The sequence below is a fragment of the Argiope bruennichi genome, chromosome X1, assembly GCF_947563725.1.
Source record: "Argiope bruennichi chromosome X1, qqArgBrue1.1, whole genome shotgun sequence".
Lineage (NCBI taxonomy): Eukaryota > Metazoa > Arthropoda > Arachnida > Araneae > Araneidae > Argiope > Argiope bruennichi.
Window position 1 is genome coordinate 126,485,708 of NC_079162.1, and position 17,909 is coordinate 126,503,616.

At 29.0% G+C, this 17,909-nt stretch overlaps 1 protein-coding gene across 3 annotated transcripts in view; it reads left to right on the forward strand.

The window, feature by feature from the left end:
• Window positions 1–15,364, forward strand: part of LOC129958053 (hepatocyte nuclear factor 6-like) — a 183,364-nt gene extending 168,000 nt beyond the window's left edge. For all 3 annotated transcript variants that reach the window (XM_056070212.1, XM_056070213.1, XM_056070214.1), the window contains one exon: window positions 14,474–15,364. In XM_056070212.1, the coding sequence (XP_055926187.1) occupies window positions 14,474–14,856 (383 nt within the window). In that variant the 3' untranslated portion in view covers window positions 14,857–15,364. The remainder of the gene's footprint in view (window positions 1–14,473) is intronic.
• Window positions 15,365–17,909: the final 2,545 nt, after the last annotated feature.

A 17,909-nucleotide genomic window follows, 5' to 3' on the forward strand; every position in this document is an offset into this window, starting at 1 on the left:
TCCAGTGGGGGGGGGGGAAATGTCGGAAGTGATGATCCACAAACTGTTTCAAAGCATGCTATAAACAGTTTGTTAAAGATTGTTAATATATGACCTATAGATCTATAGGTCATATTTTAACAATCTTGCTTTTACACGATATGTTAGTTCCGAGGAAACACATAAGACACAAAAACATTTAAACCAATAAAGAGAGGAGGCCCAGGATGCAAAGATAGGAGTTCGTTACACATTTATTTTCTTGATTCTCATAACATGAGTTGAAATTTTCTCATAAAGTACAATGTAGCTCTTACGAGATCTATTTTGATCCTCCATCAGGAAATTGGAATAGAAAGTTGCAAAAACTATACATGGTAGCAAGAGGGATGCTCAAACTTAAAAAAGAAACTTATGTTTATTTTTTTTTATAAAAAAAACCCATCAATGATGATTCATTAATTTATTATAATTTGGAGTTTTAAACACAATAACATTTCCAATACATGCTGTTTCAGAAAACGTGGCAAATGCTTAATTCATTAGTGTACATTTTTTATCTTCTAAGAATAAAAATGTGATCAACATTTTTCAGGAATGTTATCTAGCCCAAAGCTCAGAATCATCTTGTCTAGTCCGAAGAAAAATGACATTTCTGTATTATCTTTTAAAAGCAAGTCAAAATAATAATATCATGGAAAAATAATAGTGATTATATTAAAATAAAAATTTATCTAAACAGGTACAATACAAGAAAAGGCCATTCTGATAATATATGCAAAGAAAAACAATTTACTTCAAAAACTGAATTCATTGATAATGGTCAAATGTTAACATCGTCGTCTTGTCCCGTTCTCTCCTATATTGATGATCAATCTTCCCAGTTGAAACTTGCCTTTGGTGAAGATATTCAGGCGTCTGAAATAACATTTTAAAACTGGTTTCTACCTGTAACCCTTTATGAATTGCTTTATAGAAAAATACCAATAGGAAAATTGCGCAAAGCATTTACAAGGTTTTCTTTCCAACATATATATTAGATGCTTTCTCATAAAAAAATAACCAAATGTTCCATTATAGTTTCATTTTGAATTTTAAAAGTAGTAACAATGCATCAATTTATTTTTGAAATTTGCAAAATTATAAAAATAAAATGTTTCTTAATCATTAAGAAGCACTTATCATGGAAAATTCTAAGCAATATGTTCATGCTTTTAAATTACTAGTATTGTATGTTTATAGTCTTTAATGTATGCTTAAATCTCTACAACTCTTTCTAAGTTCATTTCTTCAAACATAGTAAAAATATTTCCTTGGTTTGTACTCTTTAACCTGTCAAGTGCCCTCCCCCCCCCCACAAGCCCACAATAAATAATTGTTTATTCTCTTTAAAAAAATTTCAAGACTAGTTTGCAAAACAATTTAGCTTCTAACATCAATTAAGCTTTTCTCTCTTTCTTTTCGTTTGTTTTCTGCCTAGTACATGAATTTTAAATTTCGACTAAACAAACCGACAGAAGTTGACATGCATAAGTTTTTAATTGAATATAAATATCAAGCAAACTATATCAAGTATCAAAAATTAAATATATTTCAAGATCTTCTATCTCACATCATTCATAGAATGCAACAAAACTAGATTTCTGTCTCTGAATTTTCTAATTTACGACAAAATGTGAACATCATACTTATTTTTAAATTTGCCAGTTCTTGTTGAAACATTGTTTGATTAATATCTCTGAATTGTGGAGAATCAAATCAATAGAATATTTTGAATAGTTTAGTTGTTGTTTTCCAAAGAAAAGGTTCAAGTTTAATTTAAACAGCAAGATGTACAGATAATTTTCCGGGTACTTTTAAGAATATATTTCACTTAAATTTAATATTTTAAATTGATATATGTAATTTATTTTAAAAAAACCACAATAATACATTAAAAGACACTTAAGCTGACAGATTCATACAAAAAACAGTCTTTACTTTTCATTTATTTATTCTTGTATTCAGGTTTAGACTTTATTGACAATTTGTAAATAAGTAATTTAAAATACTGATGATATCTATAAAGTTTTATTAAATGCTTAATACCTGCAAATATTTTATTTCGTTTGTTAATAATTCAAAAATAAAAAGCTTTTTTCTGCAGCAATTTTTTTTCAGGTGCATTTTAAAATAGAAAATTATATTTCACACAATATTATATTCATAATAAATAAAGTTAATTTTCAGAAGCACTCATTTCAGTTTTCAACTTATCCGAGTATTATGAGCTGAAGTTTTACTTTATTATTCTTGTTGTTGTTGTTCTAAAAGAGGGAATTAGGAGGGGACTAAGAGATAGGAATTCTTTAATTTCACAGGATTAAAGGACAATTAAAGCATACAAGTACAACATAAAAGCTTTAAATTAACAGCCAGCAACGAGAGAAGAATGCATTTTTGCTGCTGTTTTGTTTTAAAAGACAGTTAATGCAATGCGAATTTCATTTCAAAATATATGCAAATTTATAAGCGTGAACAGGGAATTAGCGGACCATGACTTTTAATTCTATGGCGCCATCTATCGAATAAAATATGAACTTAGTGTTTGAGTAATTGCCTAAAATTCTTTTACTGACTTTTAAAAAATTGATTAAATTCTTGAGCAGTATCCAGCTTCGGAAAAAAAAAAAAAACAATGCTATGAATTGTATTTAAATTTAATATTGCTGAAGAATTTCTCTAAAATGGAAATTTCCTCGTATTTCCTTAAATTTGTATTTGCGCTATCTTTCGAAGTAAGGTTGAAGGAAGTATTTATAACTTATCATTTTCAATAAAACAAATTTTTTTTATAATTAACTATAAATTTGACATTATCAATGCTGAAAAAATTATTTATCAACAAAAAGCTTCAATTATAATTTAATAATAATAAATTATTTCTTTATTGAAACTGAAAACTTCTGCAACTGTACTCATATATTTGTTGATAGTATGTATGAAACGTACACATTAAATTACTCAAAATAAAACTCAAATACAATTATAATAAAAATTTTATCTTCGAAACTAATAAATCAATTAAATAACTTTCTTGTTGATATATAATAAAGTATTATATAGACTTTTATATCTCTATGGAGAGAAAGGTGAAATTTCTTGCTATGTGATATTTTTAATTAAAATGGTATTCTTTTTCATGTGATTTTATTTGAGAATTGGTTTATATAGAAAATACCATACGTGTAAAAGGTTTTTAAGCATTTGATCATATATATAACATGAAATATAATATCAGTTCATTTAATAAAATAAAAGCGTTTTATTATGAACTGAAATAATAAAATTATTTTTTCCATTTCCTAATAAACATGTCAAAATGATGATTTGCTTATAAAATCTATTTCATTATTTTTTTTGTTTCTAAATTATACAGTAAAAAGAGCTCAAAAGACAAAAGCCTGACTAGCATCTAAAGAATGGTAATCATTAATAACTTATTCAAGAAAATATTATATTATTCATTCGTTATTAATATTTATTCAAAGGAAATTCGCCACCACTTCGAGAAATCTTTTTTCCAGGGATATAATATTCATTAAAATATGCTTTGAACATCTCTGAATACTGGATGCCTCAAAATATTTTCTATTTGATAGTGTGTCATTTGTAAAGTCGTCAACAAAAATAATGGAACACCTCTGTAACTTCGCGATTTATAATCGCATTTCCATAAAACTGGTGTAGATGAAATGACTCAAAGGGACAGATTTGTTTAGATAGACATATTGATTAACTAGGTTAATTAACATAGTTAATAAATTTTTTTCGTTCAATGGATTACTCGTCATGAAATTAGCCACCAAATCTTTATAAGCTTCTGATGAAAATTTCGGGAGTTATAAAGTTTTGAAAAAGGGGCATCCAATGCTAAATAAATCATTAAAGCTTGTATGGATATCTCGGAAATTATAATATATTTCTAACCTTTTTTTTGGTTCATTTAAAGAACATAATTTTATTACACAAATGTATGAAATAAATTTATGAATATTAAATATTAATATTTTTTTAAATCTTAACCACGACTGTGATAAAGAAAATGCATTAAAACTTTTGCATGAAAGCAAAGTTGTAGTTCTAAAGCATCAGAAGCCTAAAAGTGACGTGCTTATCTGTAATAGTTTTTGAAATATTTACAAAAAACTGTAGATTTATATATTATAAATCTGTATAAATATTAAAATTATTATTTATATATCAAAGCTATACTCAAAATACTTTCTCGTACTCTCTTTTCCCTGCTTTCTGCCTTTCTCTTACGACCTGCGTCTCCTACTAATCATGGTTCTCATAACGAATAAAATTCTTAATAATGGATAAAAACTGAACTTTTTAAATAACTGCCTGAAGAATAAAAGATATTGTCAATTTTGCCTGCTTGTCGTTAAATTTTTTAAAAAAATGTTTTACATGTGTAAATATATTTCCATTTCAGACATTTTCAAAATAAAAAATTTAAGATATGGATTGTCTAGAGAAGTAACTAACCAGTCCATTTTCATCTGAACCTTGATAAATTTCGTCATGCTTTGAGATTTTATTTTTATATTCATTAAAACCTAATTAATACCGATAGTAGCAAGAAGGAAATTCACTGGCAGCAGAAATCTAGGAATCAAAATATGTGTTGTGATATTTCAGGAAATATTTTAATAGCTTCGCAATTTTCATTCAGATTATGAGAAATTAAATGCTTGATTCCAGTCAGTGACTTAACTGGGGTGGGGCAGTCAGGGCAAGTGCCCTCGGCGCCATTGTCAGGGAGTGCGAAATTGAAGAATAAATTATTTATATTTAAGATAAAGGTATTTTTTTATTTATATTTATTTTTAAATTCTTATTCATCAAATTCTTAAAAGTCAAATCTTTTTTCCCTGCCATATCAGTACCACGAGGTAGGGGGAGTACCTCGTAATTGAGGAGAGAAGCTTCCGGCGTGGTGGTTGGTTCTTGCCACCCTTGTGGGTGTATGAAAGGGTGGGGGTAGCTACCACCCATCGATGAAAGGACGTACTTCCCAAGGGAAAGGTTGCACCGTGGCCGGTGATGACCCTTAGGACTCAATCACAGTTTGCGACAATGTTGCTGTGGCGACGATCCGGTCATGCAAGTTTTTCCGTGTGCCTTCGGGCGGGTCGAAGTAGTCCGTCTATGATTCCCTCTCGTATCAGCATTTCGAAATATTCCTTTTATCTCGAAATTTAGGGAATTTAAATAACTATTCTAATCATTAATTATTCAAACAACATTAATTTTATCTCTGACACAGACAAACGAATGATGAACGTTTGAAAATACTTTTATTATCATTTTTATATGCAGAGACATATGTATCTCCATAATATAAACGAATCTCAAAATAGTATTTGATAAAACTAAATTTTCTTGGCTCTGCAATCAGAGGATAAAAGAAAAAAAAAAAATAAACATGACATCGAACTTGATAAATAAGCTCATTAAGGCTTACTTCTGTTCATCAAACCTTCCCATTCATCAGCAAAAAAAGGGGGAAAAAATTCGATTAGAAAGTATTCAAACGTATAAAATAAGAAGCTATTAATCGGATGTTTTTGCTACTACTTGAGTCTGGATTGAATTTCTCTCGAAATCGGTTTCAATAGCAAATTAACGATGACAGAAATACCGACAATTTTTGATCACCTTCCCACCCACATACTCACCCAAAAAAAAACCCGTTAAAGCTGTATTTGAAAGCGAATCCTTTTCCGGGAATTGAGCTCTAATGTATAAGCTGGTCCAGTTTGAGAATTTTTTGTATAGTTCGTTTCAGTATTCTGAGACGACCACTTTTCGACGATTCTATCTCATTCAGGGGAGAGGAGCGGAAGGATGAGCGCATTTCCGGAATTCTTCGTCATTCTTTGACCTTGATTTTCGCACTATTATACACTTTTTTATTCAATTTCTCTTTCACCTGTATGTGAGTATCGTGTCGTTTCTGATAGTATTGTTTTAATTCAGTCCGCGAATAATCCGATTTTATTTTATTATATCCGATTTTATCTCCTCCTTTCATTTTTCCTCTCACCCCTATTTTGACAAATTAAACCCATTCTAACGCAAGCGCAAACGTGGAGAGTTTTAGAATCCATTGTCAAATAATAGCTAAAAGTGTGGTGGAATGAAGATCATTATCCGTGCAGTGGAAGGAAGAGGACGTATGTTTTCGGGAACACTTCTTAAATGATAACATTCCCCACAAAACAAACACAAACACGAAAGACAAGACAAGACATTAACGAGCGCACACATAACAGAACATCACCTCATCTCCTTTTTTTAATAACAATTGCAGTGCACTACGGGATGCATACCTAATTAGGTATCGCCATCTATTATCCAAAGGAGAAGATAGAGTAATGCAATTACCACAAGATTTGTTAAATATATCGTTTAATTAAAGATCTAATTACAGTATTTGACGGTGAATAATAAATCCAGCAACTTCTTCGCAGTTACAGAAGCTCATTGAAATCCAAAACGCTAATGAAAAGTATAAATTTCACAAAAATTAGAAATATTGTTCAATACTGAAGGAGAGTGCCGAATTCTTACTTTTATTTTGTTAAAAAAAATACAGCGTGTTCATTTTATTATTTTCATTTAATTTAAAATAATATTTTTGATTTGTTTAAATAATGCTTCAGTAAAAAATGTTATTATTCCGTATAAAAAGCAAGGACTTTGATCACTATCCTGTACTCTATTTTTATATTTTCAATGATTATAATATCGATATCCAAATTATTATTATAGATTCCATTCAATGAATAGATGATCCAAATTCTTGAGCTAAATTTCCTTTATAACATCGTATGTCGAAAGTTGCAATGATATCTTCTCCCAGTTCACTTTTCATCTCATTATTAAAGTAAGGATACTGATAAAAAATACTGCACTAGTAAAAAGAATAGAAAATCAATAATCAGTATATATCTTACATTATTAAATGCTAACTCTAATTTGGTTTTAAAAATGCTAATTTATTTTTAAAAAATAGGCTCTTGAATTCGATTTCTATATTCTTCGGTTTTGTATATTTCCATTTTTTAAGTTAAAATATAAGAGTTATTCTTTATTAAAGAGAATTTGTGAATTCTGGTTTGCGACAAAGATCTGCATATTTAAGTTTCTGGCGTTAAATTGATACCTCTCTATGTGCAAATTTCTTAAAATACGTGCTTATTACATTAGTTTTTTTTTTTTTTTTTGAGAAAGGACTTTGAACATTTTATATGTAAATCATATATGAAGCACTGTTAAGTAATCACCCTTTACACTATTAAATAGTGGTTATTAAAAAATGAAATAAAATTCCGGCAAATTACAAAACATTATAAACATGTGAATTTTTTATAAATGAAATAAAATGTTAATATGGTTGTCTAATATAAATAAACTATATACTTATGTTAATATTTACTTACACGAAATGCATATGAAAATTTTAAATTAAAATGGATCAGAATCCAATAATTAAATTGCATTCATTTCACAATGTCAACTCATTTCAATTTAATTTTTGTCATGCTTGAAGCAATAATTGCTGCAAAAAAGTACTCTTAGAAGTAAACTGGAAAAAAGACAAAACCAATACTACATAAAAATACATTACTGTTAAGTTTTAATGCATAGATAAAAAGAAAACGTATTTATTTTTTACAGCCAATGGCTTAAGAGAATTTTCTTTTGATTATGAAATACACAGCAAAAAATAACTATAGCTTCAAAAGAAATGAAAATCTAAATATTTTGTGTATTTTTTTTCGTGTATTTTCGTGTATTTATATTTGAATATTTCGTATTCAAATCTAACACTTGAGAACCAACGAAATAAAATTATCTTATGCTTAAAGTCATATCGAAAGAGAAAGGAAAAACTTTACTGCATTTTAATTTCTTAAGAGTAAAATAAAATGATTGATTACAGTCATTGAATTTCTGTGTTTGTTTTTAAGTATTTCTCATAAACTCATATAATTTGTTAATCAAGAACAGATTATCTAATATTTCAGTTAAGAAACAAAAACTTTAATTAAAAAGAGAAAATCTCTGACTATTTTGTACCAATGTCATCAAGAAGTTAAGTTAATTATTAAGCATCTTTCATAAACTCGTCTAATCTATTAATCAAGTACAATTTATCTAATGTTTCAATTTAGAAACAAAAATGGTAATTAAAAATTGAAAATCTCTGAGCCTTTTGCACCAATGTCTCCAAGAAGTTTTTCGAGGATTCAAAATTTTTAAAGCGTTTTAATGAGAATAATATGTAAATACTCAGATAATTCATATATAAAATTAGATTTTATAAATGAAATTAGATTTTATAAATGAAATTAGAAATTAGATGTCACCAATTTAGATTTTGTCACTCTTCTCTTACATATTTTTAATTAGTTTATTATATATGCAAGTTTATGGACAGCTAAAATGATTTTAAATACATGATTCATTTAAATTATAGTTACTATTTGAATATAAATGTACAATGTAAGGAATCATACCAAACATATGGTACTTATTCCTTCTTACTTATGGTAGCGCCACCAAATGCAGAAAAAGTCACGTAAGTTGGAAAATGTTCTCTGGAATACTAAACATATTTGCAAAGAAAATAATCAAAAAAAATTTAAATTGCTCAGTTTAATTTAAAAAAAGATAATTTTTTTTCACATCGGAGGTGTCATTACTTTGAATATTATCCCGCCTTTTTTCATTCGTAGTAGGTGAAATCTCACACCATTTTCAACGATTCAACAGCTCTCAGAACCAAATTTAATAACCGTGACCTACTTCCAGATGGATACATGTGCACTGAAAAACTTTATTAGACTTTTAACGCCTCCATTATTTGTACAAAAAATAAATTCGATGCACTTTGCAAAAAAATAACGAAAATTCTGAAAACTCACAACCTTCTGTAAAGCTGCCTAATCAAAGAACAGGAGGTTTTTTTTTTTGTACCTACGGATTTAGTTAACGATAACAAAGTTAAATGGCGGCATTTATATATAAAAACTTTCAGCTCAATTAAATGTCAACGTATGAGAAAATGGTCGACATAATAAATTGCTTTGAACAAAATTCAATGTTAAAGTATTCAGAATGAAAGCTTTTATTTTTATTTGCGAATATTTTGCTAACGGTGAAGGTTTCGGAAAGGTTGTGACTCATTACATGGCGTTACCATGGTTACCATTCTCCCGCCTTTTCAGTGCACTATTTTTAAATTCTACAGAATCAGACTATTCATTTGATGTTCTTGTTAAAATATGTAAATGGCGAGGTTTTCCCTCTTATCGTCTGACTGAAGAGCATCAGAGATTCTGGAAATCATCTTTCAAAGAAGGATGAGGTCTCTTTTGTTCTCATTTCTGTTTACAAATGATTTATTTTTCCGTTTGGAATGTAGATTTCGCTTTCATATTTTTAACATAACACATTCATAATTATAAAAACACTGCAGCGTTCTTATCAACGTGTTTGGGTTTTTTTTTTAATGATAAATCATAATACTCTAAGGAAATTCAGAAGTTTAGTTGTTTTTATTAATGCTCGACTGTTTTAATTATTAATTTTATTTATTGTTTGGTTTTAATGAAAAACAATTTGCTTTTACATAATATGTATAAAATAAACCATTTGCCAAAAACCTGCTTTCGAATGAAGACGGGTATAGAAAAAAATATTCTTTAAAGCATACAGTTTTCCATTTGCTGCCAAGTATCCTACCCTTTGAACAGATAACTGTGAGAAATCAAAGAAAAGATTTTTAACCAATTATTTTTCAATATTTTTAATAGTAAATCAAACGAAGTTTAGTTATATTAGAGTTCCGTTTTGAAACAATAGTAAGGCTATTTTGAAACAGACCTCGTAAGTTTGAACTGCAGCTGAAGGTGGGTTTACACTCAGTCAGTAATAAGATTCCAGTAATATCATGCATGCGCAGTAGGAAGATTGCTCATGCATTGAAAGAGCGGACAACAGCAAACTCTTGTCTGGGCAAGTAGTACTTGCTACAGTACAGTTTCTGCGCATGCGTGTTCCTATAGATGGATTGTAGCTGTGTGGATATAATCCCTGCTTGAGGCGACGTGGGAAACACATGAGCTAGCACCCAATCTCTAGCTTCCGCTAAACACCTGCTCGTACACTGTATCCATTTACATCGTGGTTTTTTGGTGGAATCAGTTTCGAGCAAGGAACGCACCATCGTCGAAGCTGACACCTCACCGCCAAGCTACCGTTCCCAAATGTCTGAAGAAATATATTTCATAGTGTTAATCAAGATGACGATTTATTTGTTCTATTCTTCAAAGTTTTTAGTTTCAGAGCCAAATCTGGAGAAAAATCAATATTGAAAGTAAGGAATGAATAAAAAAATTTTTTTGTCTGTATTCGTTGCAGAAGAAAATCATTTATTATTATTATTATTCTATTCATTGAGAATATATTTTTATTCTTGCACATTATTTGAGCTTTCGGTGTCCCTAAAGTTCGGTAAGTTAGAAGTTTCATTCAATAAATCTTAGTGTATTTCAATCCATATATGGAATTTAAGGTTTCTTTATGTATTGAATCTAAAATCGAACAAATTTTAACAGTAGATTTATTATATAGATAAAAAAAAACCTATGCCGAATGGAACTCAGGCTGGTGAATGATATTAATTTCTTCTGTTCAATAAACTTAGAAATCCAAAATTCAACCATTTACTTTTGCTGTATGATACAACATGCACATAAAAAAAATATGATTTCTTAACTTTTTTCCAAATACTATTATAAAAATTTAAAATAAGCAAGAAATTTTAGATCCAATTTTACTAAGTGTTAAAAAATTGTATCGAAAAACTCAGAAACTGGTCTAAAATTTATTAAATCTTACATGGTCAGCTTTGACCTTAAGATTTGACTTCATTTATTTATTTATTTATTTTGAGTTCTTGTGGTGTATTATAAAATACTTCTAAGCATGTCACAATGTGTACTGATTCTCAAAGAAGTTATAAAGTTATTTATATACAACAGCTAACAGATAGCAAAGGGGTTGAGTAGCTATCATTAAAAATGCAATAAAATAGGCTTAAAATAAATGTTACGAAAGCGAATTCGCAACCAAAAATTGGTTTTCAGTAAATTGTTAAGCTTTTACAAGCGTTTTTTTTTTTTTTTTTGACGTTAAATATGAATAAACATGCCAATTGCCTGAAAATATTAAGCAAAAGGCGAGATGTAGTTTAATGAATTATAAGTTATTCTAGCACTATCGCCACAGCAAGTCATTTGAAATGTCAAATTTTATATATTTTTGTAAAACTTTAATCTCTATCAGGTATCAGTTTTATTGCAATTACAAAAACCATCTTTCGTGCCCTGAGGATACCCAGGTTCAAAGAAGCCTGTATGTTATTCTCTTCTTAATTTTCTGAAAACGTAGCAAAATATCATAATGTATAAAGTGCAATTTAATATTTATTTTAAAGAAGTGGTGAAGAATATTCCTTTTCTAAGAATGCGAAAATCCTTTAACTCTTTATTCAAAATATTTGAAAAGCAAAAATGTTATTTTATCGCATTTTTAGCATTACGATATTTTCCAAGCGCAATTTTTCGATAACTTTCTAATCTATTCAAAGCTTTGAAGACTTTATTTTTATAATACGGATATCTCCTTATAAACTGCCAAATGATTTCTGGAAAGTTGACACTCAATTTAAATCTCTTCTTATTGTCAAAATATATAGTTTTTACCGATTTGTTTATGCTTGAATTTTCAAAAAATCCTAAAATTGCCTAAGTTATTTTATTGTATTAACATTCTATTCGCCTGGAATGCAATGCGAAGCTTGATATTATTAGTGCTAAAAAGCCTTGGATAAAAAAATCTTTTGTAATTATTTTTGAAATTCTGTATTCCTTTCAATTCAGGCAAACAATTGTACTTTGAAGAATGTTAGAGATTTCTGCCATTTTTCATCTTCTAACCATAATGTGTTTAGTTCAATTTTGAACTGGGTACATTTTTTTTATTTCATTCAATACTCATGAGGTAATAGAAATTTGATAATCAAGTACACTGTTGCTCATTTATTTGGCAGAAAATGCAACTGTGACTATATAATAAAGGAAATTGAAATTTGCGAAACCGAATGTTTAAGATATCCCATAGAAATAGTGGAATAAACAAGAGATTAAATGATTTGCTCACAGTTGAATGCATAATATTAAATTTGCCAAAAGAACGACCTACTTCAGTAAAGACAAACATCTTGAAATGTTGTATAATCGTAATGCTAGCCTAACTGTAGGACAAGCTTTGTTTTTGGCATCTTTTAAGGAAGTGCATTTACTGCAGAAAGATTTGGCGATTGCAAACTATCAATCCTCACTTCCCTAGGAAGATAAAGAACTGTACAAGTGATAGAGAAACTGACTTTTGATTTATTTTTCAGCTTACCTTTATGTTAGAATACAAACAATCCATTCAAAAATCAGTATTCCAAAATGTCATCACATAGAACACTTCAATTTAGTAACTGGCATCCAGGCAGCATTCATGGACTCCGTGGGTGTTATAATCAGATTAGGAGTGACATCTAGGGATTTGCAACCAGGGCGGAACTTCGAAAATATTCAGAAAGAATCAAATCTTTCTTTTTCTGAGAAATATAATCTGAAGAGATAAATGTCGCTTTAATCGAGATAGAAATACAAATTGTCAAAACTATCATTTTTGGAATCGTGGAAATCTATTCTTAGTATGAGTATAAGCGGCTAGTTATCATTTGCATAATAGTACATTGATTGGTGAGCTATATGTTTAACTAGTTTTGAACGGCTTACAATTTTTTGCACATAGTCGCTTTCTGTTGATGAGGCAGATTTTTGCTGACAAATTCAAGAAGCTTATCTTAATGTCGATGAACTCGAATGCTTTATACGCATATATTTTTAGAAGAAGGCAGCATTTTATAATTGTTTGACTTTTTAAAGAAATTTAATTAGAGTTAATAAAAGCATTTCTATTTTCTGATTCCATCCTTTTAATGACTTGTTTTAATATTGTACTATCCCTGTAATATTCATCGAAAGATTTTTTTAAACACACGTTTGAGGTATATAATGAATTATCTAAGTCATTAAATTTTCCTTTTAATATCTTATCAAATTTACAGACCAAAGAATTAAATTTTCTCAATTTATCGATAAAGATAGAAGAAACATTTTACTAATTGCCATTTTCTCACTATAAGAACCGTATAAAAATTTGATTTTTGTAATATCTTATTATTAACCTCTGTAAAAATCAGAGTGTTTGCATATATTTGCCTTCTACCTTATTTAATGAAGCATTGTATTTCGCAATATATATTTAGATGCAATATTTAGAAAGATAAGCACTTGAATGAAGCTCATGAATACATGTAACTCATTACCAGCGAGTTACGTAATACCCTTGTTGCCAACATTGACTTCAAAATGAATTATTTTTAAAATTAAAAAGAATTTTGCGATGTTAAGAGCTGGCTCATTTTTTTTTTATTTACATAATTTTCTCTAGGTACTGCTTTGCTTTAATCATTTCTACTGATTCACAAATTTCGTACTTCATTCTGTGAAATTCACAGAATGAAGCATGGTTAAAAGTGCACATGATCAAAGTAAGAGAAGCTAAAATGCATATTACTATTTCATATGTCGATAAAATATGTAGGCAGTATTTTGATAGAATTTTCATACTGTTGTTTTAAAGATTCCTTCAAATGATTCATATCCATAAACATATATTTAACTGCATCGTTCATCTTTTTGTTACAGAAAATTTATAAATTTTAATGAAGCATTCTTTTCAGGTTTTTAAAGATTTTTACTATCCGAGTTTCTGTAACATATACGTTGATTATTTTACTCTATAGATAACTTATTGCGGAATTGAAATTTCTAAATTTTGATACTGTAAGCTATGATTAGCTTAATACCTGTGCATCTATACTACTTTACTTTCACAATATGTAATTAATAACTTAGACATAAAATATTTCCAAATTTCAGTACAGTATCCCTAGTAGAACACATATATTGTACAATATTTTATGATATAAAACAAAATTCGCAATATTGTATAATATCGGTTAATATTGAATAATAATATCTAATATCGGTTAATATTGAATAATAATATCTAATATCGGTTAATATTGAATAATATTATCTAATATCGGTTAATATTGTGCAATATTTTGCTACAGGCTGTGTTACCAGAGATAGAAAAGATATGAAATTTCTTACATCAGAAAATCCATAATGAATGATGACTATTAAAAATCTGCCTGAATCTTAATAAGCAACTGATGATTGTTGTAATTATATTGTAATAGCCACGTGCTATTTATTGTAATAATAATTTGTTTGCATTCCAGCTTGCAAGCGGAAAGAAGACCAACAACAGGCCAAACAGCAGAACACACCCAAAAAGCCCCGACTTGTGTTTACGGATCTCCAGAGGCGGACATTACAAGCCATCTTCAAAGAGACGAAGCGGCCTTCAAAAGAAATGCAAATCACTATCTCTCAACAGTTAGGACTAGAGCTCAGTACGGTCGGTAATTTTTTCATGAATGCCCGGCGAAGATCTCAGGACAAATGGCAGGAAGAAGTCGAAAGTAAATGCACGCCAACAACGGCAGCTGCACCCAAGATTAATAGCTCAACCACCAATAACAGCAGCGATGCCACCAGCCCTGATTTGATCAGTACACCGGCGACGACGACCATTCTCACAACTATAGTGACCACATCGTAACCAAAGGCTCTTTTCATGACTCGCAGGGTGGACAAGGCAAATAAATTCCTTTTTTATATATAAATATATATATGAAACAGAGGTAAATGCAAGTTATTTCAAACTATAAAAAGAATTAATGATAAACTTCTCAGAAAGACTAGTTCGTTTACCTAAACGTTCTAGCACCGTTTGAAAAGAAGTATGAAAGCAAATGTCAGCAAAAGACCTCTAAAACACATCGAGTACAATTGATATATTCCCCGTTTTTTGAAGTTACTATGCCTCGTTATTTTAACGACATTTCTAAGAAATTTTATACCTTAAAAGTTAAATACATGCAGATGAAAACTGAAAATCGCTTTTCAGTCCTATTCAAAATTCTTTTTGCTAATTTCTTTGATAGATGTTATGCATTACATCGTTAAGTAATACATTATAGCGCACAAGAATTATCATCATTTTTGCCGACAAAATTACTTTTATATGAAATTCATTTTTTTATTAGAGATTACTAACATCTTTTTTTCTTCACCAAAAAACATAAAAGTAAACTTTATCTTGTGTCTTTCTCTTTTATCTTACCTTTAATAGTTTTTCCAGTTATTGAAGAGATTCAACTATGATAGATTTTGTAAAAGTTCTGCTAATTCTATTGCTAACAATCATATGAATTTTGTATCGTATCATTATTTTTTCCCAAAACTGAATACGGATTTATTTTTCCTTTCACCCCCTTTTTTTTTAAAAAAAATCAGCTTTAAAATTTTTTTAGTCCTATGAAAGTTAGCTTTAAATAAAAATTTCTTCCTTATTGTTAAACAAAATTACTATAATAGAATTGCAATAAAATCGACAAATGTCTAAATTTTTCTGCTTTTCAAAGATAAGTTCCTCCGTTTATATCAGAGTCTATCTATATATACATATATTACTTTTTTTAAATGCTATAAATATTTTTTTTAAACAACTGTCTTAACATGTCTTATCTTTAGATTTTATTTCAATTTTTAGTTTATCTGAAACTTTCAATAATATTCTAAAAAAACTGATGAATGATTCAATTAAAGTTATCACTAACTGAAATAAAGCAAATGAATTTGAACTAAACAACAGCAAATCTTTTGCATCGAATTTTAAAACAAAGAAATATTATTTATTGTTTTTGTCTAGTATTAAACAGATATAAACTAAAAAGAAATGGGATAATTTCATTACTATAAGAGTTGAGTAGCGCGACACAACAAATTTTTCGAAGAGTTTGAATGATTTTAATACAAACTAAAAGAATCTGGTTCCATTTTTGATGGATTCTCAAAAACTGCTTAAATTTTCGATGATGGATTGGAGGTCTTTTGCGTCACATCTCAACTGAAAGTGGATCTTGTGAAACTACAAGATAGCTTTCTGAAGTTCTTTGTTGAGTTAATGAACTCATACTCACACCTGTCCAAGCACAAGCTAGACTCGCATAGAGTCTAAGTAGAAATTCATAAATGTATATGTGGCAAGTTCACTTTGTTGCTAAGCCTAAACTTACCATTGCTCATCTGTGTCTGTCAAAGTGAACAAGGTCTTATTTAAAATACGTTTTCATTGAAGAATATATACGTCATTTTTGACGTTAACTATGCAATAAAATAGAATGAAAAAGTATTTAGACAGTGGTCACAGTATTTATGTATATTCAACAGTTCATCGTAATTCTCTTACAAAGTGGAAATGCAGCCGATATTTTGCTGTATGCCTCATGTCTTCTTTGGCAAGAATTACGCTTTGGGCCACTTTTGGCAGCATTTCGGTTCTCTTAGATACTTTATTTAACTAGCTTTTTAAAGTTTCGAATTGAGTTAAATGAATTAATTAGGAACATGCGCTTTGATTTTCATTGTCAACCTTGTTCACTTTACCTACCATTATTAAGTTGGAAATGCTCTCAGAGCGAATATATTTATGCAAAGTCTCTGTATTTACTTCAGGAGGCGCTAGAGGTAAGTAAATACGCGAATAATCTTTAAAAAAAATAATTGAATAAACATTCCAGCGCCTTCAACTGTGTGATAGGTAAATTAGCAGAGTAGATGTCCTACTATGGAGCTGAATTACATCGCTGTGCTGTTCCATAGGTTGATGGAGAAATGTGTCTAAATAGAATAAGCCTGAAAAATCTAGATTATAATAGAAAACTATGGTGTGTTTCAAAATAGAAATTTAAATTTTTTGAACCATTCAACTCTGTTTGATACAAATACATTCAATGAAATAGTTCTGCTGGGAGAAATTACATCTACATTTTAACTATGCAATGAATTGTCCAAAAAAAAAATTAAGAGTCGGCCGTCCATAGATGACGTCACGCTGAAAGGGGGGAGTAAATTTTGTAAATATTTTCTGATTTAGCCTATGAGCATAAAAGTGGGAAAAATAATAATTTTAGTTTATTTCAACAATTTTCGATTAAATTAGTTTTTATGCATATTTCATTTTCGATTTACTTTAAATTATTTTAAATTTTATTTTTGCTCCCATGAAATTAATATAAGCAATAAATATCGATCAAAATCTTAAATTTATAAGTAAGAAATAGTAAAACGATTTATTATTAAAATAAATATGAGATTAGCTTTATTTTTAGGATTTTCATTTTAGACCTTAATTTCAGTTATTTAACTCCAAAACTTTTTGTTTATTAAATAGCCATCAAATAAATCTTTCTTTTACTTTAAAATTTTTAAATGCTTTGCGTCAATGATGGCAGATGCTCCATACAATGAAATTACTGTAAAATATTTGTAAATGGCGTCATCTATAGCTTTATCCAATGAAAAAAATGCATTCAGTGCTTTTTATTGTCAGATGAATGTGTCAATGAAATTTTGTAGAGATTTATTTTTGAATTCGATATCATGACATTTGCACATTAAAAGCGAGTTATACTTCTCTCTACTCATTAATATTTCTCAATTTAAATGCAATAATCTAATGAGTGAGAACTTTCATTTTCTGAAGAGATTATATTTCTAAAGTTGCCTTATGAGGTGATTTCTCAGTAGAAGGAATTTCATATTGACAAT